At 43.7% G+C, this 25,864-nt stretch overlaps 1 protein-coding gene across 3 annotated transcripts; it reads right to left on the bottom strand.

The window, feature by feature from the left end:
* Positions 1-25,864, bottom strand: LOC125395380 (carboxylesterase 1C-like). Of its 3 annotated transcripts, none has more exons than XM_087900495.1 (14): positions 25,664-25,864; positions 25,140-25,347; positions 22,409-22,553; positions 19,515-19,648; positions 18,161-18,296; positions 15,949-16,053; positions 14,685-14,789; positions 10,792-10,830; positions 7,884-8,024; positions 6,586-6,666; positions 5,526-5,673; positions 2,978-3,109; positions 612-684; positions 1-357 (listed from the first exon to the last, which is right to left on the bottom strand). In XM_087900495.1, exons 1-14 carry the CDS (start codon positions 25,713-25,715, stop codon positions 186-188), a joined length of 1,671 nt encoding a protein of 556 aa, XP_087756621.1. In that variant the 5' UTR covers positions 25,716-25,864; the 3' UTR covers positions 1-185. The 3 variants fall into 3 exon arrangements, with proteins under 3 accessions (XP_087756621.1, XP_087756624.1, XP_087756623.1); XM_087900498.1 differs by having other exon boundaries at positions 18,143-18,296; positions 25,140-25,344; positions 25,664-25,851; XM_087900497.1 differs by having other exon boundaries at positions 18,143-18,296; positions 25,664-25,850.

Below are 25,864 nucleotides of genomic sequence, written 5' to 3' on the forward strand. Positions count from 1 at the left end.
TTTGACTTCCAAAAGAAAATTTATTTTTCACATTGAGGTACAAATATTTCCCCTTCTTGGTCACTACCATCCCCTACTATCCAATCCTGCATTTTCTTCTGTAAGATTCATCTTTCCTGAGCAACATCTTTTGTAGAATAGTCCCATCTTGGCTCTTTTGGTCCTGAGACTGGCAGAGAGCCCATTCATAGCTCAGTGTGTACTGTCTGAGGTGACTTCTTAGCCAGGAGCTCAGACCAGAAAGCCACTTCCTCCCCTTTCAGTCTCTGGGCTTGTTGGGTGGTGGCTCCAATCTGCAGGTACCCTTCCTTCAGGTCATATCCTGGCCAGTGTGGTAACTCCTTCCCATTGGGGTTCCTGGGAACAGAATCAAAGAGAATTCCTCAGAAGTGCTATGTGGTCCTCCATTCCTCGCTGGAGAGACTAACAACTTCTACAGAAAACAAGCTTACATTGTTTGTGACAGCCCATCGATTCTAGAAAACTCTATAGAGTGCTATAGTCACACAGAATGGTCAGAGCTTTGTCACTGTGACTTTAGAAGTCATTCTTTCCAACAGGTATGCCCAACCATACCCTGTCTTCCCTTTCACATTTGCCCCGAGCCTCACCCATTGCGTGCAAAGTTGGCCCAGAATTTCATCACCATCTTGCTGAGCTTGGTCTCCTCTTCTGAGGCGCCCTCTATGGGGAAGGGAAAAATGATTTTGTTACTTTAAGTGTGGACCAGATGGAACATCATCTTGGGCTTTGTTAGAAGTGGTCATTCTTCAACCACTCAGTCAAACACTTCAATGTGAGAAGATCCTGGCTCTTACTGTGTACATTTGTGGGGAGAGACTGATATACGATTCAGTGTGGGAATGTGTGTGCCATGAGACAGCTGCCTTTGCTGTCCAAGTTCATCTGTCTTTCCCTCCTTCCTCAGGCTCAAAATGTCACATTGCAGGGTGTCCTCTGTTCTGGAGAATTGCTTCTGGGCCTTCTCTCAGTCACGCAAACACAGTATTATCCACAGGCTCTTAAAGACGTCAGAATTACAGTGGACTAAGTAGTATTCCAGCCAGGAAATGGCCAGGAGGAGCCATGTGGTGGGGTCATGAGCCTGTGAAAGTCCTGAGAGGTAAGGCTCTGAAGACATCTGTGATATTTCTTTAAATATCACTTTATTGGACTTGGGAGATGGGTTCAATGTGTCATGGCACTTGCCACCAAACCTGAGAATCTGAGTTGTATTACTGGAACTCACAGAAGAAGGTAGTGAACTATTCCCATAAGGCGTTCTCTCATCTCCAAAGGTACACACACACACACACACACACACACACACACACACACACACACACTAATAATTATATCATATATTCCCTGGGAAATTACCACCTAATCTCCCTAGGAAAGGGAACTAGAATAGATAGTTATGGAAGGATGTATGCAGGGGCTGGAACGGGAGGATTAAATGAAAAAAGGGAGGAAAGGAGAAGAAAACAAGGAAGAAAATATGAGCAAATACAGTATTTGGAAATGCTGTATGGAAACCTAGTATAGTAGAAACTTCTTAAAATATATACATATAAGAATCCAATATAAATGAAATTACTGATAAGTAAGGGGAGACAGAGACCCATATGGCCATTTCTTGTCACAAAATGAAGTTTACAGTACTGGGATTGGGTTACATCTAATTGAGATATTGGTCAGAGAGGTCCCACAGGAAATCCCAAATGGCCAGGCTATAAGTTGCTCTCCACAGACAGATTTGTGGCTCCATTGCTGAAGACATCACCTATACAATGCATTGAACCTGGATAAGTCAAGCTGGTGCCTACAAGAGACTTTACCCCTACATTCTAGTGCCTTTGGTATAGGAAGGTCCTCTAGACACTTCCAGAGGAACAATAGAAACACCAAGCTAGTCATGATCCCTTTGATCTACAATGGTGACCTGCAAGATGACATAAGGCTTGTGGAAGCAATCAACCAACATCTGATTTGACTTAAGGCCCATGCCAGGAGGTAGAACCTATGCCTGACACTGTTGGAATGATAAAGTACCTAAGAATATATAGCCCAGGGACATAGGGCAAAGCCAAATAATAGTTGTGTTGTAAAAAATTAATAAACAAATAACAATAAAAATGCAGCAATAACATGACTTCTATGACATTCTGCCACACTCATAGAGCAGCAACTTGTTCAGCCATCGCCAAAGAGGCTTTATCCTGCTGAAGATGGGAACGCATACAGAAACCCACAGCCAGACATTAAGCAGAGTTGTTTTGTGGGAAATCAAATTGTGGTATCCTAGTCCTAGTCGGGGCCTCATGGGTGGTCCACCACCTCTCTTAATGGTGCCACAGGTCAGATTCAGAGAATGACCATGACTGGGACACTTCAGCCATCTTCCATGTGTGTTAGAACAGGAGAAAGGTTGGGAACTGCCTAATGTAGTTCAGCGGTGTGTAGTAGGGAGTGGTGGGCTGCTTTTCATCCCGCCCAGCTCCTGGCTGCCTGGCTAGCTTTGCCCCCAAAATAATTACAAGGAAACTGTATTCTTTTAAACACTGCCTGGCCCATTGTCTCCAGCTCCTTATTGGCTAACTTTCACATATTGATTCAACCCATTTCTAATAATCTGTATGTCACCACGAGCTCATGGCTTACCAGGAAAGATTCAGCATGTCTGACCCTGCAGCTTCATGGCGGTGGCTCTCTGCCTCTGCCTGACTCTGCTTCTTTCTCCCAGCATTCTGTTCTGTCTACTCCACCTATCTAAGTTGCTGTCCTATCAAAAGCCAAGGCAGTTTCTTTATTAACCAATGAAAGTAACAAATAGACAGATGATCCTCCTATATCAGTGGTGCTGTAGAGGGCCAGGAAATTAGTACAGGAGAAACGAAATTGTTGAAGGTCCCCAAACCAAGACTGGAACCCAGTCCTTTTGACACCCAGGCCACACCTAATATAAAGTCATTACCTTTTAAAAATGGAGCCCCCAATACAGAGAATATTTCATCACCGTGATCTCCCATCACCGTCTTGGGTCTCGTGCCAGATATGAAGCTTGGGCGGTACTGAAATTCATACATGTAGGTAGGAACTCCGGCATCTGAGGAGATATGAATTCGTGCACAATTCATGTTACCAGAGGGACCCCTGGGTGGCACTGGGGGTCTCCAGCCCTGAAGGAAACTACTGGTTCCTAGAACAGGACAGAAGCAGCTTCTGAAAAGCCCAGGGACTTGATTGTGGTTGTACAGCAATGTGAGGTGACCTGGCATCCGAGCCAGGCGTCTATGGGATGTAGAATGAGCAGAAGTAATGCAGACAGCGATGCTGGGGTGTATTCAGTGATAATACACAGTGCCTGCTCATTCTGAGAAAACCAGCACCTGGTCGGCCTGGTTTGGAGCATCCCCAGTGTTTCCCTCAATCATTCAGCATGCAAACCCAAGTTACTGGTTGGGATATGAGGATATTTAAACATAATCACATATAAATATATACAAAGACAGAAATCTGCCTTTGGGTTTCAGGAAAATTTGATGAACATAGGGCATCACTGGAAGTGATTCTCGTGGTAGTCACGCTGTGAAAGTCTTACGAAAGCACATAAGAAAAATAAAGGATTCAAAACGTGTAAGAAAACCATCCAGTCATCTGAAACAGGGCAAGAGAGGGAGGCAGAAAGAGAGTATTTAAAAAACCATCAGAAAACATCTGAAGTGATTGGCATTAGTAAGTCCTTGCCTATCAATAATCCCCTTCAATATAAATTCTCCAGTAAAGGGGCATGCAGTGACTGAATGGATTTTTAAAAGACCCGAGTTTCTGCGGTCTTAAAACAAACCCCCACAATGTTTTAAGATCTACACAGGCTGCATATGAGGGGAAATCAGATATTATACACAAAGGAGAAAAAGAGAGGATTATAGCTACCTCAAAATTAAAGCAAAAAGGTATAAAAAGAAAAAATAAAGGTGATATATGTTTATGAGAAGTCAATTCACCAATGGAATATAAAGACAGATCTAATGCAATGCACATAAACATATAAAACAAATCTTAAGTAGTAAAGCATCTGGAGGGAGAGGGAGAGAGAAAGACAGAGACAGGAGAGAGAGAGAGAGGGGGGGGGAGGGAGGGAGAGAGAGAGAGAGAGAGAGAGAATGAATATAATACCAATGTAGTAGTACCCCACTTTCAACAATGATCAGGTCACATAGACAGAAGATTCATAAATAAATAAAACCCTGAAGGTGAACAAAGATTTTAGACCAAGGCCATGATGGAGCTAAGGAATAGGTAGAATAGTCCACAGTTTATCCCAACAGAATGTACATTTCTTTTTAAAAATTGTTTTATTGAGCTATATATTTTTCTCCCCTCTCTTCTCTTTCTCTCTCCTCCCCTTCTGCCCTCTTCCATGATCCCCATATTCCCAATTTACTCAGGAGATCTTGTCTTTTTCTGCTTCCCATGTATGATATGGGATTCTCCTCTGTATGCTGTGAATATCATTGGTCAATGAAGAAAATGGCTTGGCCTGATAGGGTAGAACAGAGTTAGACAGGGAAAACTAAACTGAATGCTGGAGAAAGAAGGCAGAATCAGGGAGAATCCATGGAGCTGCTGGTAAGCCACAGCCACGTGGTGATATACAGATTAATAGAGATGGGTTAGTTTAAGATATAAGCGTTAGCCAGAAATACACTTTAGCTATTGGCCAAACGATATTGCAAATAATATGGTTTATGTGTGGTTATTTTGGGGTTGAGCAGCGAGGAACAAACAAGTGGCCTCATACAACACATGTAGATTAAACAGAATGTCCATTCTTTCCCAGCACCCACAGAAAATAGAACACACATAGGTGCAAGAGAATCTTGCTTAATTTAGGAGGACCTATGTGTAACCTCACCCTCCATCTGTCCAGGCCTAAGACAGTGACAGACTGCCCCTGGTAGATATCAGCCCTGTTCTCACCTTTCACCTTCTCCAACCAGTGAGCACCAAGTTGGATAAAGGATTACCAAAGAAACTGAAGATCTTTACACTTCCTTTTTGTATACTTCTTTCTACTCTGTCTTTTTGGACTTTCTCATCTGGAAAAAGATCTTCCCCACCCCAATCTTCTTTCTGACTCTGGATTTTCATTCTTTTTGTTGACTTAATTTTGTAAGAAATTGTTTTGTGTAACCCAGGCTGGCATCGAACTCCCTATGTAGCCAAAGAAGATCTAACTTTCCTTCCCCACCTCCCAAGTACTGAAATTACAAACATGAACCACTGAGTCTGACTTCTTTAGTGTTCACAGCTGAACTGAGGGCGTCCTGAATTCTAGCCAGGCACTCTACTAATTGAGCATCATCCTAGCGTCGCAAACTATGTGTGCGTTTGTATATGTATGCGCATATGTGTGTGTGTATGTATGTGCATATGTGTGTGTGTGCGTGACTGAGAAGTGGGTAAGTCAGAGACTTGTTATTGAGTCTACATCCTCCCATTCAACATATAAGACTCACCTCTGAGGCCACGGGCCATGAGAACAGATGGGATACCAAAAATTACATCTCCAAACAAGTCCAGGAGACGGTCTTTCTTTTTGACAGGGTCGTCTGTTTGTCCCAAATACTTCTCAGTGACTGCGGGAATCATATTCTCAGAGATGTTCTGAAACAGATCAGAAAGTGACCACTCGCACCTGGTAATCACTGAGGCTTCTGCAGACAGTTAAGAAGACATTCATTGCTCACGAACCACCTGGGCTCTGTGCCAAACCAGCTGGTTATACCAGGGAGGATTCTCTAGACCCACTTAGGATATGTCATTGAGTTTGGAGGCCAGGCATCTGAAAATTACGCCTTCAATTGGCCGTTGTGGAAAAGGTCTTTGTGCCTGGTACCACATGGCAGCTTGGCAACTGTTGTCTAGGGAATGCGACCTCCAGCTGTTTCCAGAGAAAAATGCTTTGCTCCGTCTCCTGTGGAGAGACGTAAACCTTCAGGTCTCTTCCCCTGTTCTCTAAGGGAGAGACACCCTTTGCACCCTAGCAAATAACATTAGAATAAGCTATTCCTAGGAAATGAAACGAAAAAAGACACAGCTTCTGAGATTTTCTAATCAGCAATTATCTTGTTTTAGATTTACAGAACCCAGAATGTCTATATGGTGATCTACTGACAACGGAAGCCCATGCATCAGAAAAGCGGTGTGGGGGGGGGGGGACCTGCAATCTGTGATTGTCACAGTGCCCACCTATCCGATATGCCTCCTAACTACTAGGTCTTAGGCCTCCAATGTATACATCTGATCGTCTTTGTTCATCATGGAATCTTTTCTGAATATAAAACTCTCCAAATAAATGTTTCTCCTGGCAACTTGTCCTGGACCCCTCGCTGGGGTTTTTGACTGGTGAACAATGAATGTCGGTTTATTACACCCAGGTGCACAGTGGAAGAGTAGAGAGGTAGGGAGTGAACCGCAGCCACCACGACTGCTTACAGCCATTGAATCCATCTGTGGTTGAAGCAAGACACTGACCTTTGCTTCCCAACCAATTCCCATGATTCCCTAGAGCCTTACAAGGGCAGAGCGGAACTTCCACAGGAGGGAGCTGGCTGTTTTCTCATCCATTTTGTCTTCAGAGAATAGCTCACCCATCATCTGTTAAACAAATGGCAAAACGTTTGAGATTCCCAGAAAATGATGAAGAATTCAACAGATCAACCAAACAAACCAAATGGACAAAGGTGCTTGGTGTGTGAGGGGTGATAATAGATATGGGAGTGTGTGATTCTGAAAAATAAAGTCGACAAACAGAGCAAACGGAACTACATGAATAAATCTAAGCAACACAGAGAGGCCAATCAAGTGAGTGCATTTATTTCCCCGGGAGGCAGAATGACCCTCCAGGCAGTGGAGCATTCAGGCCAGGGTCGTGCAGAAGTCAGGGGCTCAAGGACAGGGAACACAGGTCACACCTCTTTAGACTCAGGTGACAGGGGAAGCATTATATTTGTATGCCTGTCTCCCTGTGATGGCCCCTGAAGTCTTCTGTGTGAGAGGTACAGAATTCGGAGATGTGCTGACGTGTTCACGTTTCAACTCAGAGCTTTGGTCTGGTTTCAGCATGTCTCCTAGCAGTGAAAGTCACATCTCGGGCTGATGCCAAGACTCCAAGATGCCTGCTTGAGAGAGCTCAGCATTGTCAATGGAAAGCTTGGGTGATAGGAAATGGTGCGAGATGGATCTTGGCGGGTGGATCCAAACCAGGCTGGTGAGGGATAAACAAGCCGTGTGGGCAGAGCTTGGGTGGGGTTATGTGAGCCGTTTTATAAGAAAAGAAAGTGGGTGAAGGGAAGGAAGAGGGGAGAGAGAAAGGTGGTAGTTCAGAGAGGCCTCTGTTGCGGGGGGGGGGGGAGAGAGAGAGAGAGAGAGAGAGAGAGAGAGAGAGAGAGAGAAAGAGAAAGAGAGGTGGGAGTGTGACAGGAGCAAGGAAGAGAAAGAAGAGGAAGAAGTAGAAGGAGAACCACCTTTTAAAGGGACTGGTACTGCCTGCCATGCAGGGGTGATGTACTTTGCCGGGTCCCCAAAAGTTAGGGCCAGGTGTGCTTGGATGCAAACAGTAGGAGAACAGGCCCTGAGCCCCTCTTCGGTAGTTACTTTAGAATGCTTCCAATTACTGATCCCTCCTCTGCCCCGTGTGATGTAAATTGGCACTCTGAATGGCTTCATCAGGGACTCTCAGTGCAAATTTAACTTGAAAAGTTTTATGCATCTTTGAAATGGAGTCAAAGCTGGGTGCATAACCCTTGATCAGAGCAGGGAGGATGATGGATGAGCCCCTGTGGAGTGCAAGCAAGAGGTCTATACATTCTCACCATTGGGATGATCCAGCCAAACTCTTGCTTGTTGATGCCCACCATGTAGGGGACAGTGTTGAAGTTCTTCTCAGCCAGGATCTCTTTTGGTGTTTTTGGCAGGAAAACTCCATCAACCACAGTGGTCAGGGAGTTACTTTCCTGGGGGAAAATAGAAATAGAGTGCTTATGAATACCCTACCGTACGCTTCCTCCATCTGAGAGTTTGCCAAGCATAAACCTGTATCGCTTTGACCACAGAAAACAAATATCCTAAGATCAATGGTTGAGACGAGGAGTCTTCAAGTTTGGAACTGTGAGTGGCTGTCATCAGTGGTAATGTGATGGCGGGAGGGAATTGAGGAGAGAATTCTATTAATGAGACCAACTGCATCTGTCTATCCATATCTAAATCTGGGTGCTTTGGGGAATATGCTTGGCTTTGAGGCATTGGACTTATTCCTCGAGGTGCCTTGTTCTTATTTAGAGAAATAAAAGACCGCAACAAGCACCAGCCCAACAACAGTGAATCCCACCTAGGTGCAATCACTGCCACCTCACAAAAGCTGAGTAGTGAAGAGGGCTTGCTCTAGGGTCTGGCAGGAGGAGCTGAAGGAAGTAGACATGCTGGCTACAAGAAGCTGGTCTTTTTGATGTCTGGAGTGGAATCTTTGCAAGAACACTGTGGTCAATGAAGAGAAGAATGGGTCTTTTTCAGCAGCAGGGAGGGAATGGACCAGTAACAAAGGAGACTGTGTACAGGGCTAATCCCAGGAAAGTCACAGAGGCCTGGACTTGGGGGGGGGCTTCTCTGGGAGAGTATTAGAGAGAGGACCAGAGGGTGGGATTATTTTTTCCCATATATGACCCATTTTTATTTACATTTGACTAAAATTCGTTGATTAACACACTACATTTTCATTATCCATTCTTCTGCTGATAGACAGACGTGTGATTCCATTTCTTTGACATTATGAACAGCAAAGCAATAACTAGATGTGTGCAGGCAGAAAAACAACAAAAAATTGTTTGAAAACTTTCATAATAAAACTTATTTCTTTGTAATGCATGTTACAATATATATATATATATATATATATATATATATATATATTATATATATATATGGCTTTAAGAACCTAGGGTCACCTGAGAAGGGAATCACAATTAGAGAATTGTAGAGATCATATTGGCTTGTGGGCATGTCTGTGGAGGAATGTTTCCTTTGCCTAATGTGGGCAGCTCCGTTCCCTGGGAACACATCCTAAGTTATCTAGCAAAGCTAGCTATGCATAAGCCTTCCTGTGAGCCTGCCAGCAGCCTTCCTCCATGGCTTCCGCTGGACTGATTTTCTTGACCGACCAGGTCTGCTTGAATTCCTGCCATGACTCCTGTCAGTGATGGACTGTGGCCTAGAGGTGTCATACAAATAAACCCTTTCCTCCACCAAGCTGAATTGGATCCGAGTGCTTTAATTACAGCAACAGAAAGGAAAGTAAACCAGAAATCTATAAGGCACCTTCCTGGCACTCAGGGCTGTTTTGTGGGTACTACCTCAATGGAGGCAAGGGAATGATTTCTGCGAGCAAAGTCAGGCTTGTCAGAAGGGAAATGGCGGGGTCTAACTTGTATTCTCAAGAAGAAATGAAGTGAGGAGGAAAGGTGGAGGCAGAAAACTTCCAGAAGAGAGACATAAGGGCCAGCACGGATCGGCACCTGGGATTCTAAGCAAGCTACCAGCAACTGTGAGGCCCACAGGAAGGGCCACTGCTGCCCGGGAATACTGATAGCTGTACTTCCAGAACAAGCGCTTTGCCTTTTTGAGAAGCCAGAGGCATCGTTCCCTCTTCTGACAGCTTGCTTGTCAATACGTCCAGTGTCCAGTGAGATGTTCTTTCCCGACGATCTGCACTCCAGCCACGCCTCATCACTCCACTGCTCTGGCCCTGACGGGATCCACAGGATCCCTGCAGTGCGGTCTTCCTACCCACTCTCCTGGGCCTTCCCTGCCCCTGGTTGTACAATGCATTTCTACATTTTACTCAGTGTATGGCTTATACCTGCAATACCGACATTTGCGGGGCTGAGGTAGGAGGGTCACAAATTTCCAGGCTACACAGTAGGGCCTTGGAATCAAAACAGTTAAAAACAGGGCATTAAAAAAAAAAGGAACACTGTTCAGAGCCCTCTGATCATCTCGCTCATGGTGAGTCGTAATTCAACCTTTTTAGTTGAAACTGCGCCTCCTATCTCCGTGGCTTCCTCAGGTCTGATCCTTCCTCACATCCTCTACCCTAAATTTCTCCTGCTTCAGGTCTAGGGAGGCACAGACCGCCATCTGTTTCAGTGTTTTAGCTCAGCTGTGAATCAGTTCCCACCACACAGTAAAACCTGACTGAAAGACTCTCATTTTATCCTCACGGGGTCTTCAGGGAATGTCTGTGATCTCTAGGGAGGGAGAGAGGACAAGACAGTAGATGCTCACAGCTAATGACAGCAGTCACGGGTCAGTGCTGGGAGGTGTCAGGGCAGGAGGGAGGAGGTTGTGGGCACTGTCTGTTTGTTTCCTGGGTCATGTGCGGACGTGGTGTCCTCACAGCTGAATGTCTTAGGCTCCTCACTGCATAACTCCAGCCCTGTATCGTCGTCGCTGGTTATCTCAGCTTCCTGATCCTGGAGGTTCGGTGCAATTTTCTCCCAGCAGGCCATCTGGTAGTGAGAACCATTAGGAGAGCTGGGGCCAGGGGGATAACGTTGCTGACTAAGAGCACTGTAGAGCGAGTCAGGTAGCCCTACCTCTGGTCCATTTGCCTGTTTTAACTGCCCAATGGCTTCTCTTGGAGCCGTGGGGGGAAACCCTTCATCCATAGTTTACTAGAATATAACACTTTCAAGATGCAACATCAGTAACCCAGAAGAAACTCCTTACCTCTCTGTGGTCTCCATCGTCACCTGGCTCTAAAGGATTCTGTGAATACAAAGGTAAAGAACGCATTGAGAAACTAACCCCTACAAAAGGTCGCCCTCTGATCTGCACCCTGGGGCACCACTTTCTCCCACCTGAGTCTTACATGGGATTCTTAAGTATGAACACGGAATATAACAGGATGGGAATACTGAATAAGGTCTCCACAGCCCCTGATCCAAGTGTGATATGAGCCTTCTGCTCCTAACTTTATAGCTACTTGAGGATTCTGTTCAGGGGTTATATTTAGGAACATATACGTATATACAAGCAAACCTATGCACGTAACTACAATTGGTGGAAAAAGAGGCCATGCATTTTAATGAGAGCATGGAAAGGTATATGGAGGAGCTTAGAAGGAGGAAAGGGAAGGAAGAAATAGACTGAAATTATAATCTCAAAAATAAACAGAAAGTAGATTACCTAAAGATGCATGCTAGAGAATTTCCATGATATTTGTTTTAAATAAATCCTAATAAAATTGAAAAAGAGAAAAATACTGTGTTCAGGGATTCTTGGAGAGTGTTCTAATCTTGCTTAATAAAATGTGGGTGCCCTAAAGTTCAGTTACCCTTTCTTTCTGCATATCCCTTCCTTTGTTGTGTCAATAATATTTCAGTGTTGATAATGCTGCATGTTGGCCATTGGTTCCCTCAAATATGGGGAAGTCACTGCTGGTACCCTTCACTGTGGGTTAAATCTTTACCAGCCAGGGAAGCAATATCTGTGTATATGTGAACACACGTACATGTATGTATGTCATGTGTATATGTGTATGTGTGATAGGGCAGTGAATAATCATAAAAGCACTTCTCCAAGATCTCAGACAGTCTCAGATTGTGCTGGAACCTTAGGTCTCTGAGTTTCTGAAAATCATCAGCTATTCCTACATCATCTGGTTGTCCTATACACATAGAGAACACTTGAAATATTGGATGGCTTCTTGTATTAGCAAATAACTCTTTTAAGTCTATGAAAGTGTTGTGTTCCTTTTATGAACTTTATGACCAAAGCTCCAAGGCCATATCAATGTAAACCATGGATATTCAGAAAGAACACAAGGCTAGAACTTGCCCAAGAGACCCAGCAGTATTTTGGAGTGACCATGATTTATATAGAAAAGGCAAGGGCTCAGATGACTACTGGGCTTATACCAACTCCTCTTTCACAAAAGTGGCAGTCCTCGCGGTCCTGAATGGAGGAAGAGGAAGCCCACATAATGGGAGAGAATTTTTGCCAGTCTGACATTAGGAAAAGTATTCAAATTATAAAAAATACTCCAAAAATAGTGAGTTTACAAAACAAATGACTCATTCAAAAATGAGCCTGGGACCTGAATGGGAAAGTGAGAGAGAGAGAGAGAGAGAGAGAGAGAGAGAGAGAGAGAGAGAGAGAGAGAGAGAGAAATATCTTTAAAAATGTTTGTCTTTAGGTAAATGAAAATCCAAACAACATTAATATTTCATTTTACCCCAGTCAGGATAGGAAAGATTAAAAGAACAACCAAGAATAATTGTTGGAGAGAATGTGGAGATTCCAAACTGTTGCAACCAGTATGGAAGTGAGTGTGGAGAATTCCCCAAAAAACTAAATATAAACCCCCACATGATCTTGCTATACCCCTACTTAGCATATGCCCAGTACTCTGTCAGCCATGTTCATTGCTGCTCTAGTGACACTAGCCAAAAAAGGGCACAACCTACATGTCCTTCTACTGACAAATGGATACTGAAAATGGGGTACATATACACTACAGAATACTATTCTACTGTAAAGAAAAATGAACTCATCAACTTTGTAGGTAAATGGTTGGAGCTAGACAAGATCACATTTAATAAGTTAGCACAGATGCAGAAAGACAAGGGTCACATGTTTTTTCTCACTGGAGGATCCTAGCTCTGAATCCTCAGATGGGAATACATAATTTGGAGTGGCCACAGAAACCAACAAAGTAAAGCAGGATAGGGGGTTTGGGAAAGGAATAGAGAAGGAAAAAGCAGGGTACAAGTGATCTGGTCAGGAAAATGGGAAAGACGAGGCCTCTAGGGAGGGGGAGAAAATTAAATATGAAAGAAAGGGGGTGGGTCAAGGGGAAGAGCAAGACACAAATGACTGAAAAGAATATGGAAAAAGGGAGATCTTTAGGGAGAGGAAGGAGTTTAATACAGAAGAAAGTGGGAGGGGGATAAATTAAGAATAAGGACATCTGAAAAAGTCACAGAAATTATACTATTAACTATTTACTCCCCCAAATCTTATAAAACATTCTGTATATACATTATAAAAAATTCTGTGTGTAAATACACACGTGTAATTTTCATGATGTTTCTCTCATCTGTGCTGCTAATACTTTCTTCAAAGACTATCCAGCAGAAAAGTCAATATCAGATATGAGACGACCTCTTTTGAGTTGTTGGCCATGGTTATTCAAGAGACTCCCAAAACATAGAACCTATAGCTATTGCTCCTGGTTCCCCTCCCCCCTTCCCCAGAGGTGGAAGGTAACCTCCTATTGCTGAAGACACCATGCACTTCAGACACAGGGCCCAGAGAGTCCTGGTCTGGATCTGACCTGAATGCCTCCTTCTGAGGATTAGCTTTTATGGTACCCAAAGGTGCCATGCAAACTTCCAAAGGAAGAAGGCAACCAACAGTCCCACCCACCCTATGAACCACATCAATGAGCAGCATGGTACAATAGCTCTAAAGGTGCAGTAGTGGCACACAGGCCTTGGCAGTAACCAATAGCTCTCTAATTGGACTTATCACCTGCTTAAAAGGAGAGAACTGTGCCTGGTACTGGAAAACTGGCTAACTACTTACTCAGTGCTCATGAGTCATGATTATTGGGAGAGAGTCTACAACTGAAACTTTATTAAACCAGCATGATCCCTAACAGCAATTTATAAACATGTATCCTTATACCCACAAATAAGTGTAATCCTCATAGCACATCATGAAAACTTCCTTCTCTTTGCAATAGATGTAGATCAGTACAGAAAATCACAAAAATCAAAGGCAGAGTTCTGGGGCCTAGTCTCAGTGGATATATCTACAAAATACTCCTGCCTTTCAGGCTCAGGAACATTGTAGACAAGAATTCAAAAGATTTTGAGAGTAAGAGGATCAGGAAGTTTGCTGTGAGATAGTGCATCGTAGTAATGTAAGAAGATACACTCATTAAAATCTCACTAACGTGATTGTCCAAACATGGGCTCAACAAAGAGGATACCAACAGACACAGCCAAGTTGATGGCAAAATCCTATGAGGGCTAAACACTATTTATGACTGAGGAAATCAGTATGCCAAGTTATTGAACAGTTAAAATGTCAGCCTAGACACCATACATGGAAGTAAAATAGATGGACTAAGCAAATTATATTTAGGAATATATATATATATATATATAAATGTGTGTGTAGGTATTTATATGCATATATGCATTCATTAACAAATGATAAAAGAGCTCTAAGGAATATGAATGAGGAGGAGCATATGGGAGAATTTGAAGAGAGAAAATGGAAAATGTAATTATATAAATCTCAAAAATAACTCTGATGTGCATATACTTGACTCAGGTTATTGGCTATATTTTCAGGAATCTGGATTGTCATATTGAATAAAGAATGTGACAAGAATGTTTGAAAAGCTAGTTTGGAAGATTTCCATGCAATTCTTTATCATGGAATGAATATATTATTAGACTACCTTTTGACATTTGGGTGAGGAGGCCGACACTCTACCTGAGAGCTGAGAAACTGTCCCCTTAGAGTTTAATCCAGGGCAAGAACAACAGAATAGATGGGGTTTAGGGCCAAGGACTCAGAATGGAGGGAACTGGAATGGTCACATGTACCAAATTCAGTGCGATCCCCAAGAGTTCATTCTCTGTCTTCTGGCGCAGGCAGTGAACCATGACAGCTGAGGTGGTGGTTTTACACCCAGAAACAGTAGCAATTAGCTGAAAAAGACCACAGGCAACAGCAGAAGTCAAGAGCAATGAGTATATCCTTCATCTATGTAGACAGTGGATTCTAGACAGTACCCCATTTTCTTCTTATTCTTGTCCTCCTCCTCTTCATTATCCTTCTCTCTCCTTCTCCCCCGACTCCTTCCTCTCTTTTTTTCTTTCAGCTACCTTATTTTTTTGTTTGTTTAATTTTGTGATAGGGTCTCTCTAAGTATCCCCGACTGGCCCAGGACTTAGAATATAGACAAGGGTGGCCTCAGTTTTGGCTCAGTTCTTCTTCTACTGCAGCTTCCCCAGGTACTTGGATTATAGTCATGTATCATCATATCTGGCTTGCACACTCAGTCTCTGAATGTAAGAGACAGTTTGTAACATCTCTAAATCAACAGTTCTCAACTTGTTGGGTGTAACCCTTTGGGTCAATTTGTAACAGTGAACATACAGCCTGCACATCAGTTATTTACATTATGATTCACATCAGTAGCAAAATCAGGGTATGAAGTGGCAAGGAAAATAATTTGATGACTGGGGTCACCACAACGTGAAGAGCTACATTAAAGGGCTGCAGCATTAGGAGGGTTAAGAGTCATTGCTCTAAATTACCAGATGTAGAGAGTGAATCCCACAGAATATTGCCTCTATTACTAATTGGAAGAATGACATGTCCTGTTTACATAATCAGTACTTGTACCCCATGTCCAAATAATGGGTACAGAGTCCAGGTCAAGTACCATGTACACACACACACACACACACACACACACACACACACACACACACACCCTGGCACAATGATCTTCAACTTGAATGCGTCTAAAGGGGCAATTTGAAATGAAGGATAAAGTTTCACTGGTTTTAAATAGTACTTCTTCCACTTCTAAATAGTTGGCCTCAGATGAGCTACAGAAACTCTTCCTGTTCCTTTTTTCTGGGCAGAATCACTAGGTATCTGAGTAACGCGACTCATATTAAGGGACTTCAGAACTTGCAGGATGTGTCTTAGCTGTGAGCCCAAAGCAGCTCTTCTGCCAAGCCATTCTTCCTGTTAGAACTGTTTGCTTTCCTAAGCTGCATCTCCCAGCCAGAAAGGCCAGTGAGGACCCAAAGGGAGCTCAGAGAAAGTGCAGGGGTTGTCCAGGTTGGCACCTACTTCAGTCACAGACCGGGTGTTCTTCTTGACCAGACCATCACTGAGGATCACACCACTCTCGGAAATGGCTCTGTGGAAGAGGTTCTTGGCCAGAGGAGACAGCACCTGACAGGGGAGAGGACTTTATGTTCACAAGATGGGTGTCATGGTTAACATTAAATTGAAAACAGATCCAGAATCACTGAGAGATAGACCTCATGCAAAGCTGTGAGGGAACTTCTATAGCAGCTAGGAATAGAAGTTGGAAGCCGCATCACAAGGGCAGCAGTGTTCTGTGCCCTGTAACTAGCAGTCTGCGCAATCTCTGGGCCTTCTGTTTACACGGGAGTGCTGACTCACTGGGTCATCAGCCCATGCCAAAGGCAACAAGGGATAAAAACAAACTATAGCTAAGTCCCAGATGTTTGGCCAAAGCCAAAGGGGACTTCCCCGTCTGCATCTCACTTGTCATGGTGCTGTGCAAGTTTCTGCGGATGAATTCTGCTGTCCTTGGAGAGGCACCACACTTGTTTGATTTCCTAACCCATGCTGAAAGACATGGCTTTGAAGATCTGAGTCCCCAGTGAGCTATGCCTTTGCATTCAGTTCTGATCTGCATCCTCTCTATGGATTCCATGTGACCAGTCACGTCAGCCCTTGCTGTCATGACTTCCCTGCCATGATAGCTGCATCCTTAAACTCCGAGTCAAAAGACTCTTCCTTAAGCTGCTTTTGTTGTGCATAAGTAGCTAATGCTGTGAATCATGACACTCCTGCCTTTCTCCTCTTTCCTGGTCATGCATGTGGTAACCCTGATGCTCCGCGGACATGACTGCTTCTCACCTGTCCTAGCCCAATGACCTGACAGATCTTTGTTTAGACATGCCCCAAGGGCAGCTCTGCCTGATGTGACTGGAGTTCAGAGTTAGAATCTGAATGGAATGACAACACACTACAAGTACCTACCAGGAGAAGTCCAACCTTCTGGAAAGACAAAGCCAACATGAAGCTTGGTAATACCTGACCATACAAACTTCTCTCTGTTGTTCAGAATTATCCTAAGACTAAAGATCGTGGAAGCCTGTGAGAATTTCTCAGGAAGCTCATGCATTTTTTTCACGTGGTAGAAAATGGAGTTATTCCAAGGTATCATTATCATAAAATTCAGTAGTTAGGACTCATTCTTACAATGCAAAATTATGAATTAGAGAAAGGTAGTAATGTGAAAGAGGGCTTACCATTAAGGAAATTATTTATGTTATGTTATGTAGAGATAAAAATAAAAGAGATTGCAGATGGAGGATGGATAAATGCATGCATGATAAATAGATGAAAAGAATAATATATATCATCTAGTATACACATATGTATATAAATGTATACACAGTTTTAGGGAAAGACTGAAAACATAATGTGACAATAGCCAAGTGATAGTCTCTCGGTATGTCATTACGGATGATTTTACTTTTCATTGGGCATTATAGAGATTTCTTTTTTCTTTACTTAAAAATTCTTCTTTGAGAATTCAAGTATGAAATCAGTGCTAGTTCCATTGCTGAATTTCTCCTTAACTTTGTGGAAGATAAGGTTTCTTGCAGCTTCCAGAACATCCTGCAATTTCCCTCACTGTTCCTATGGCTCAATTCCATGCACCAGTAAGACCCTTCACAGGTCCAGTTTATGCCTGCATCCTCTTCTCTACTCTGCCACATTGAGACTTCCATATCTCCTCCTTCATTTCTTCAATCCCTCGCATCCCTAAGATGCCTGTGCTTCCTTCTTAACTTCAAGGAAAGTCCCAGTCTAACCTTGGGCTTTGAATTCCCTTAATTTGTAGATGTGGCTTCAACCCAAGCAAGGACCCTTGGTTCAGCACATTGCTCCTCTTTTCCTATTTGTAGTCTATTCCTATCACTGCATCCCAGCGGAGACCTAATGCTAAAATTATTAGGAAAGAAAAAGGTATCCATCAAGTGAGAATAGAAGCTGGAGATTTTTATGGCTCCAGGACAAAAAAAAATCAAATGGTAAGCTTATGAGCAAAAAAGAGTTAACTGCGTCTGAAGCTATCCACCACCTGATGTTGTGCAAACAGAGTCAACCTGAACATAGGTATTGGATGCAAAGGTGTTATGCTAGACTGGTTGCTTCGCAACAGGTCCCCTCAATGGACATATCAAACCCTAGTAAGAGATCTGATGCCAACAATACTTACAAGAACAGAGACACTCACACCTCCTGCTGATTCTCCAAATATGGTCACAGAACCTGGGTTCCCTCCGAAGTTTGCAATGTTATCCTGGACCCAGTGTAGTGCAGCCACCTGATCCAAGTGACCCCAGTTCCCAGGGCTGTGTTCATCGCCTGTGCTGCAAGATGACAGGGTGTAAGGGGGGGGGTACAGATGCCATGGCAGGACTCTCAAGAGCTAGGAAGGCCTGGAGAGGTTCAGTGAGCTTTTCAAAATCAGGTTGGATGCTGCAACTTTGACATGGGTAACTTTACTAGGCTGTCATCTCTGCTGTCTGTCTTCCAGCAAATATGTGCTGTACTGAGCTTCCATGATGTGTCCAACATTGTCCTAATATCTAGAGTATATCCCATTACAAGACAGACAAAATCTCCGACTATGTACAACTCACACTGCAGAGCTGAATCAAGTAGACTAGAAGGGAGAATGCCAGCTGGTGGAGAAAGACAATGTGATCAGTGTGGGGCTGTAGAGTGGTGTTTCAACTGGAAAACCTACCTGAAGCAGTAGCATTGTGAAATAGGAAGAAAGGAGTACATGGGTCTCATCAGTAATTGCAAAAGAATTTTAGCTAGGAGAAGCAGCAGATACAGAGGCCCAGACCATGGAAATAGATGTGTGAATGTAAGAAGTATGAGATGAAGGTCGACCAGAGATTTTGCAGGATTTTTCATGTCATTGTGAGTGGGGACCACTGTGCAGAGACATGGTAGGATGCTGTCATTGCCTCACAGAACACTCAGGCCATTGATTGGAGCAGCTATTGTGTTCAAACTACAGATTTAGAATCATCACTGATTATAGAAACTCTACATGTCAGAGACATCGGGCTTTGGTCATGATAATAGTGAAAAATAATAGTGGCTGTACAGTCCAGTGCTTGGTTCTTATCTCTACAATAAAGTCAGTACAAGCAGTGGAAGAATCTGAAAAGATGAAGTCAAGTGCATGGTGATTATGTCATTGTGTGCCACCCCCAAGAGGGATCTCTGTAGCCATCTTAGAACCTTGTTTGGTGTCCCAGGGGCGGTGTGTGTGTGTGTGTGTGTGTGTGTGTGTGTGTGTGTGAAAGTAGCCGTACTGTCTCTAATCACTCATAACTTCCCTTTTCATGTGATCTCTTCTGCATGCAAAAATATGATCTCTGTTCTCCTATGTTGCTTTCTGGCCAAGGGCTCACATTATAGGTCTTCCCCCCAATACTGGACTTGGACTCTCCCAAACTGTTTTCAATAAATCAGTATTCTTATATCTACCCAGCCTCAGTATTTGTTTATTAATAGAAAGAAAACCAAAGCAAAGACTAATAGGCAGAGAGGAAAATCTAGTATCCTACCTGAGTAATCCCCAAATACCAAGGCGATATTGAATCGTTACCACCACCACGTCTTCATGGGCAGAGAGAGCTAGTCCATCATATGTTGATGCCCCACCTACCATCAGTCCACCTCCATGGATCCACACCATCACCTGGATAATAATACAGACACACAAACAGTACATTGAAGACTGGGGAAGACTGCCACGTTCATCTTAATTGGTTGCCTGTATCTAGGCTGGGACTCCAGGTCATTGCCCAAACCACAGCAGCTCCTTGGAAGGCTACAAAAGGCTGACTCTCTTGTTTCCAACTCTCCAAGGTGAGGTCCAGGATGCTAGGCCACTCAGGACCCACTACCCTTCTTCTCATGTCTCACATCCTCCTAAGACACACAATTGAGATTATCTTGGTAACCATAAAGGCCCAAGGATGTTGTCATCAACTCACAGTCACATCAGTTCATGACAGGACCTTTCAGGCAATTGAACACGAACAGGGGCAGACTTCATATTTCAGCTTAAATTTTATCCCACTTAGCTCTTCAGTGGTGAACTAACCTCTTGATGGTGCATGATTGTCTGGTGAGACACTCACTGCCCTGATGCTGCCCCTTCCTAGAATGTCTGTTCTAACAATTCCTTCCATTGTGCTAAGGCCATCCCACATCCACTTCATTCAAGATGTCTTTGGTCATTTGGTTAACATAATCTCAGAATCCACAGTGTACCTGGCACTCCGATTAAGACTTGAAGAGAAGGGATGCAACAATTCACAATCCACATTCTTTTATTTAAATAGCACGTAGATCAATGTAGAAATGAGGGTGTACAAAATAATATTGTAATAAGATGAATTAAGGAGAAGATCCCATGGGCACTATGAACCAAGAATTGATCTATGCACTGTACATAACCTCTCATATGGTAAGGAATAATTCTGTCCTGTGTGACCAATAAGCAATGGAGGATAAACATTTTTTTCTGCTGAAAAACTACCACCAACTCAGGAGACAGGATAGGCTCAATTCTGGTGCTAGTTCCCAGCACCAGATGCTGAGCTGCCTAATCCCTGTAGCCCATAGCCACAGTGCAGTGAACCAGCTATTGGGTCAGGAGCCAGACCCTCCTGCAGGTCTAGCTAGCGTGTCAGCACAGCAGTGCAGACTCCGTCAGAACTGTGATGCAGCTTTCGAGTCAATGACCTTTTTCAGATAACAGTTCCCATGTAAGGAAACAGGCTGAGATTAAGAAAATGTTTTGATCTCTAATCTTTTCAAAGGAAAAGCCAGGATTTATACTTAGGCCTGGTGGCTCCGGAACCTGTTACCACAGCCATTGGTGTGTCTCCTGTTACCCTGATCTCAAGTCCCTGTTACCTCCTACGGGATCCCTGCAACCTCCAAGGAAGATGGAATCATGGACATCTAAGAGAGGAGGCTGAGTCCAAGGTGGTGTCTCCAAGAGGTTATGTATGCTATATCTATGTAGAGCAGTTGGAATGGTCCTTGAAAGCATAGCTGTGTGGGAATAGCCTAAATATTTCCTTTCTCTGCCTTTATTTGACGGTTTAGGCACCTGAACCTTTTGGTCCACATGGGGTTAAGGAAAACCTCCGGAGGTTTTACCTTATGGCCTACTCAAGTTCTTCCACTTCCTATTCCAACACTTGTGGCTGGCCTCCTGATAAAGGGTCTCAAAGGTCCAAGGATTAATGGAATTAATAGCAATTACTGACTCCTCCCAGAATGTCAGGAACAGAGATGCAAGTTCTCAGTGTGCACAAAGTCATTGCAGGCTCAGTTCAACCTCAGGCGTCTATTGCTGTTCACACTTTACTGATGAGGAACTGGAGGCAGAGAGAGGATTGTCCGCTGGCCCAAGGTCACACAGCCATGAACATCGTGTTAGGCAGAGATTAAACCAAGCAGATAATCAGCAACATCCTGGGTCTCTTTCCAGTGAGAAGGCCGGAAATGGGTGCCTGCTGGGATGCTCACTAAGAGATGCTGTGGTGTCACGGAGACTTTCCCCCATCCCCCATCTCTCTGTGACTGCTAGTACAGGTAACACCGAATCTTAGCATTTGTATCTGCAGCTCCCCCAATCCTGGGGTTCATGAAGAGGGCTTCTGGAAAATGTGTTGGGTGCTGACCTGTTACAACCCAGGGATTATCTTTTCCAGAAAATTCTCTCCCAACCTGTGACCTATATATTTCAGTCTTGCACTGTGCTTCTATGTGAAAGGCTGACTCACTTTGTCATTAGGCTGTGCCAAAGATAGCTAGACATGGAAACGGTCTACCATAAAATCCCAGGCTGCTGTCTTCAGGCAGGAAACATGTTTATAAGGTTGGTCTCGCATCCTCCCTCTCTATTCTATTGGACAATGCAAATTGTCACCTGACAATGAAAGTTGTTACAGGTGACCTGCGTACAAAGCTGCCACACATCTCCCGTTAGACGCCATCTAAGAGCACACACGTAATAACCAGGAGACCAGAGTATTGCGAGCATCCCTCCCATGTTCTTGTTTTCCCCCATCAGGACCTCAGTTTCTCCACCTGCATCATGTTGGGTTGTTCACTTTTCCCTCAAGATTCTTCCGAACTGTGACTATTTCGGAAATCACGGCTTAACGGCCACAGGGATAATCCTCTCTGAGATAAGATTAGCCATTCTTTTCCTTTCATCCTATGGTGACTTGGGAAAGCACATATCAGCTGTAGGGTGCTCTCTACCTAAGTCTGACATTACTGGAAACTCATGCAAGTATAAACCTGAAGGAAACTCTGCTGCCTGAGTCACTCCCTGCCTGTGTGCCCTTGACCGCTGCTGCCTCCATCCCCTTCTAATCCCAGGAAGGTCTACATGCTCACACTGAAAGTCTGGACCAATGGTCCTGGCACTTACAGGCAATCGGATGTTTTTTCTCAAGTCGGCCGGGGTGTATATATTCAGGTAGAGACAGTCTTCGGAAAACTTGAGAGGAATGCTCTCCTTCCTGTTGGTGAAAAGCTCCGAGAGCACCTGCCCGCCAACTGCATCCTGGGAGCACCTGGAGGGGAGAGAACGTCCCAGAGTCTACCAGACAGACTGCGCATGTCATCTGGGCCTGGCCACGCACCGAGAGGTTTGAGCCTAGGAAAGACGTTCCTGTTACTTTATTGGAGTCATTGCCATCGATGAGAGGTGGCAACCAGGATAATCCTAGGGTCTCTCAGTCCTATGAAGGGAGACACACTTGGTACCTCACTTCTTCCTGGAGATTATGGGATGCTCTGGACCAAGGAGAAAAGTGATTCTATGGTGACCTGCCCTAGGAGACATCATTTCCTGTGGTGCCTGGACAGAGCTTTGATCTTCTGGGGTTTGTATGGTGGTCTCTAGTTGACCATGTTGCTCCACCAGGTTCACATGCTGTAGCTCTCAGAAGATGTCCATCCACCAAGACAGGCAGCTACAACAACAGGCGGCTTTTGCAGGTTGAGGTGGGGCAGGGCATCTTTGTGGGAGAACCTCAGGCTAACTGGATTCTTGTCTTGTCTCAGACATGATGGGCTGGGTGGTGTGAGGTGATTTCCTTTTCTGCTCTGGCCCCAGGATTGCAGGGCCAGGTGGGGTGAGTAAAGTTTCTGAAGATCTTGCTGCCTCATCTGTCAAGGTTCAACATCCTCCTAGTTTAACAATTACTATCGATTTCTTGATAAAGGGTCTTAAAAAGAACAATGCAGCATGGGATTGACAGCAGCTACTGACTCCTCACAGAGTATCAGGAACAGATTCAAGCTCTCCATGTGTATAAAGCCATTTAAGAGTCAGCTCAGCCTCAAGCATCTATTATTATTTATTTCTTTATTATAAATTGTATTATTATTCTTTTATTAATGTTAATAAGTATTATTATATACAGGCAAGTAACTGAAGGCACAGGAAGGATTGACAATTGTCTCAAGGACACATAGCCAGGATGATCATATTAGGCAGTACTTATACTTCCAAGAAGGTAGTCAGAAACATTGTGGGTCCCTTTGCAATGAGAAGGCTGGATATCCCCATCCTTGTTGTGCAGGAGTGAGGCTGTGCATGTCACACAAACTGCAGAATTAGAACAGCTGGGACACCTAAGCCTCTATCCAGGGTAATAATGTTCCTTACATCACTGAGAGTTAGTGCACAATATTCATAAAAATATAAATTCAAATATCAAAGGAGGAAACATGAGTTCGTGTTCACTAATGTTTAGAAAATATAGTACAAAGATAAAGATTCTAATTATTATGGTCATGAACTCAATTTGTTTATTCAGTGCACACAGGAAAAATGTCACCAAGTAAGCCATGGCATGGGTAAGGGCCCAGGAATGGAGGTCTCCACGTTTGCAAGGGAGATCTCTACAGAGTCTGGTGGTTTCTTGAGTCAAATGTACCTAAAATTCATATTTTTGATAGGATTGTTACTTTTGGAAACTTATTCCCAAATAGTCATGATTGTGTGTAATGGTTTGGCTAGTGAGAATCCATCAAATTTTATTTATAGTTAAGAAAACCAAAGCACTTTAATGAGCCTATATATAAAATAAGGTAAATAAGTAAAGCTTCAGTACCAAGTTAAACACAGCTAATAAGTATTCAGCTGATATATATATATATGTATATACACATATATGTATATATATATGGTCTGAAATGATACAGATGTTTATGGAAAGGTCATGCTGTCACCCACACTCACTGTATCATGATCTCTGTTTAAAGCAGGGTACACACAGACAAAAGACTGGGAAGTATGATCTCAACTGCTAACAGCAGTTCTCTGAGTTGTTGAATTGCATGACTTTAACTTTCCTTCACTTCTGTGTATCTCCCTACTTTTTGTAATATTTATGTCTTGTTTTGCAAACATAATATAAACATAGTTAATACTATTGTAGAAGGAAAGCACAAAATGCTAAGAAGACAGCCAGGAGTGGGATCCTGGAATCCCCAGAGGCACCTTGCTATGGACACAAATGCTGTCTGAACTGACTTGTAGGTGTCTGAAGTTCTCTTCGGTGGCTGCAAGGCCATCTGTAATTCCTGAGCGTGTTCACCCAGTTGCCAGGGTGATGTGACACACCCTTGGTTGTTGCTTAGCTTGTGCGTATGCAGATGGGTGGACCTGGGTGCGAGAGTGGCAGCCACAGTCGCTGTTCTCGTCACCCACAAGCCCACACCCACCTCACTCCTGAGCAATGCCAAGGTTCAAATTAGGAGAATATGGCATTTTCTAGGCTCCCTCATCTGATCGATTACTGTTTTCCAAACCATTTAGCATATTCTAGCATCTTATGTCCTTGATGTACTAATCCACAAGTTTCTCATTTTCTCTTTCCACCAATAGGATAAAATTTCTAGGGTATGCATTTTTTTCCTCCGAAAGTTTCTGAAAACTCAGAACCTTCCTCATTTGACTCAGGTTCTGAACAAGTTATGTGCCAAATAAAAGGCTTGGGGAGCTATGAAAGTTCCTTAGTAACTAGATCATTTTTGAGGACCACACTAGTCTTATGTGCAACAGTAGCTGCTGCTAACACAGCTAGCTAGTCAGAGCAGTGCCTTGAAATCATCCTGGAGCACCCATTTTCCCTACCCCAGCGGCTTACATAGGCGGGTAGGAGGTGGCATTCTTCACGAAGCTCCAGGGCTCTGCAGGCTGTGGTGGAGCAAACCTCAGAGATCCAAGAGGAGGCTTGGCAAAGGGGACTCCCAGGAAGACGGCCACAGGCTGTGCGAATCCTTCTAAGCTGACGTACTTCCCCAAGACTTTGCCATGAACAGTGTTCACTATGGGTGGTGAGGACGGGTGCCCTGCTGGATAAGAAAGCATGAGAGCACATCAGAGGGGGAAAATAGGACCAATATAGATGATTGGATTTGCCACTTTAGACTGTGTCATTGAAACATACAAGGTCCCATTTCATTCTTACATGATACTATGAAAAAGAAAAATATCTTTGTCTAAGAAGGTCAACTGAAAAGTAAACTCATTGGAGGCATAAAAGTATCCAGTCTAAGCCACTACAGCAAGACAGTTATGGCACCGTTCTGTGCTTGCCCTGTATACATGCTCTGTCCAGGACAGATTTCCCAGCATGCATCTCAATGTGTATAATTCAGAAGAACTTACCCCTAACTGTGCAAACAGCAAGAGAAGCCCAGACCAGGGCACAGAGCCACATGGTTGAAGAACAAGAACTCTGGAGGCAGGGAGGTGCCTGCTGCTCAAAGAGAAAGTATTGTTCCTGTCTCTTTGCTGTAGGCCTGCCTCTAGACCAACTGGCACAATTATATAAATCTGTTCCTCCTCCAAAGAACTTCCTGTGTGTGT

The sequence above is a fragment of the Myodes glareolus genome, chromosome 22 (assembly GCF_982192425.1).
Source record: "Myodes glareolus chromosome 22, mMyoGla1.1, whole genome shotgun sequence".
Taxonomy (NCBI): Eukaryota; Metazoa; Chordata; class Mammalia; order Rodentia; family Cricetidae; genus Myodes; species Myodes glareolus.

Bases quoted from the DNA above. Each gene is read 5' to 3' on its own strand.
- LOC125395380 (XM_087900497.1), bottom strand. From the start codon at position 25,715: ATGTGGCTCTGTGCCCTGGTCTGGGCTTCTCTTGCTGTTTGCACAGTT. The intron at 8,025-10,791 runs GTAAGGAGTTTC...ATTTTCCCCCAG, and splicing joins ACGATGGAGACCACAGAGAG to GAAAGTAACTCCCTGACCAC. The intron at 5,674-6,585 runs GTAAGGCTCTAG...GATCTGTTTCAG, and splicing joins GGAAGTTCCGCTCTGCCCTT to AACATCTCTGAGAATATGAT.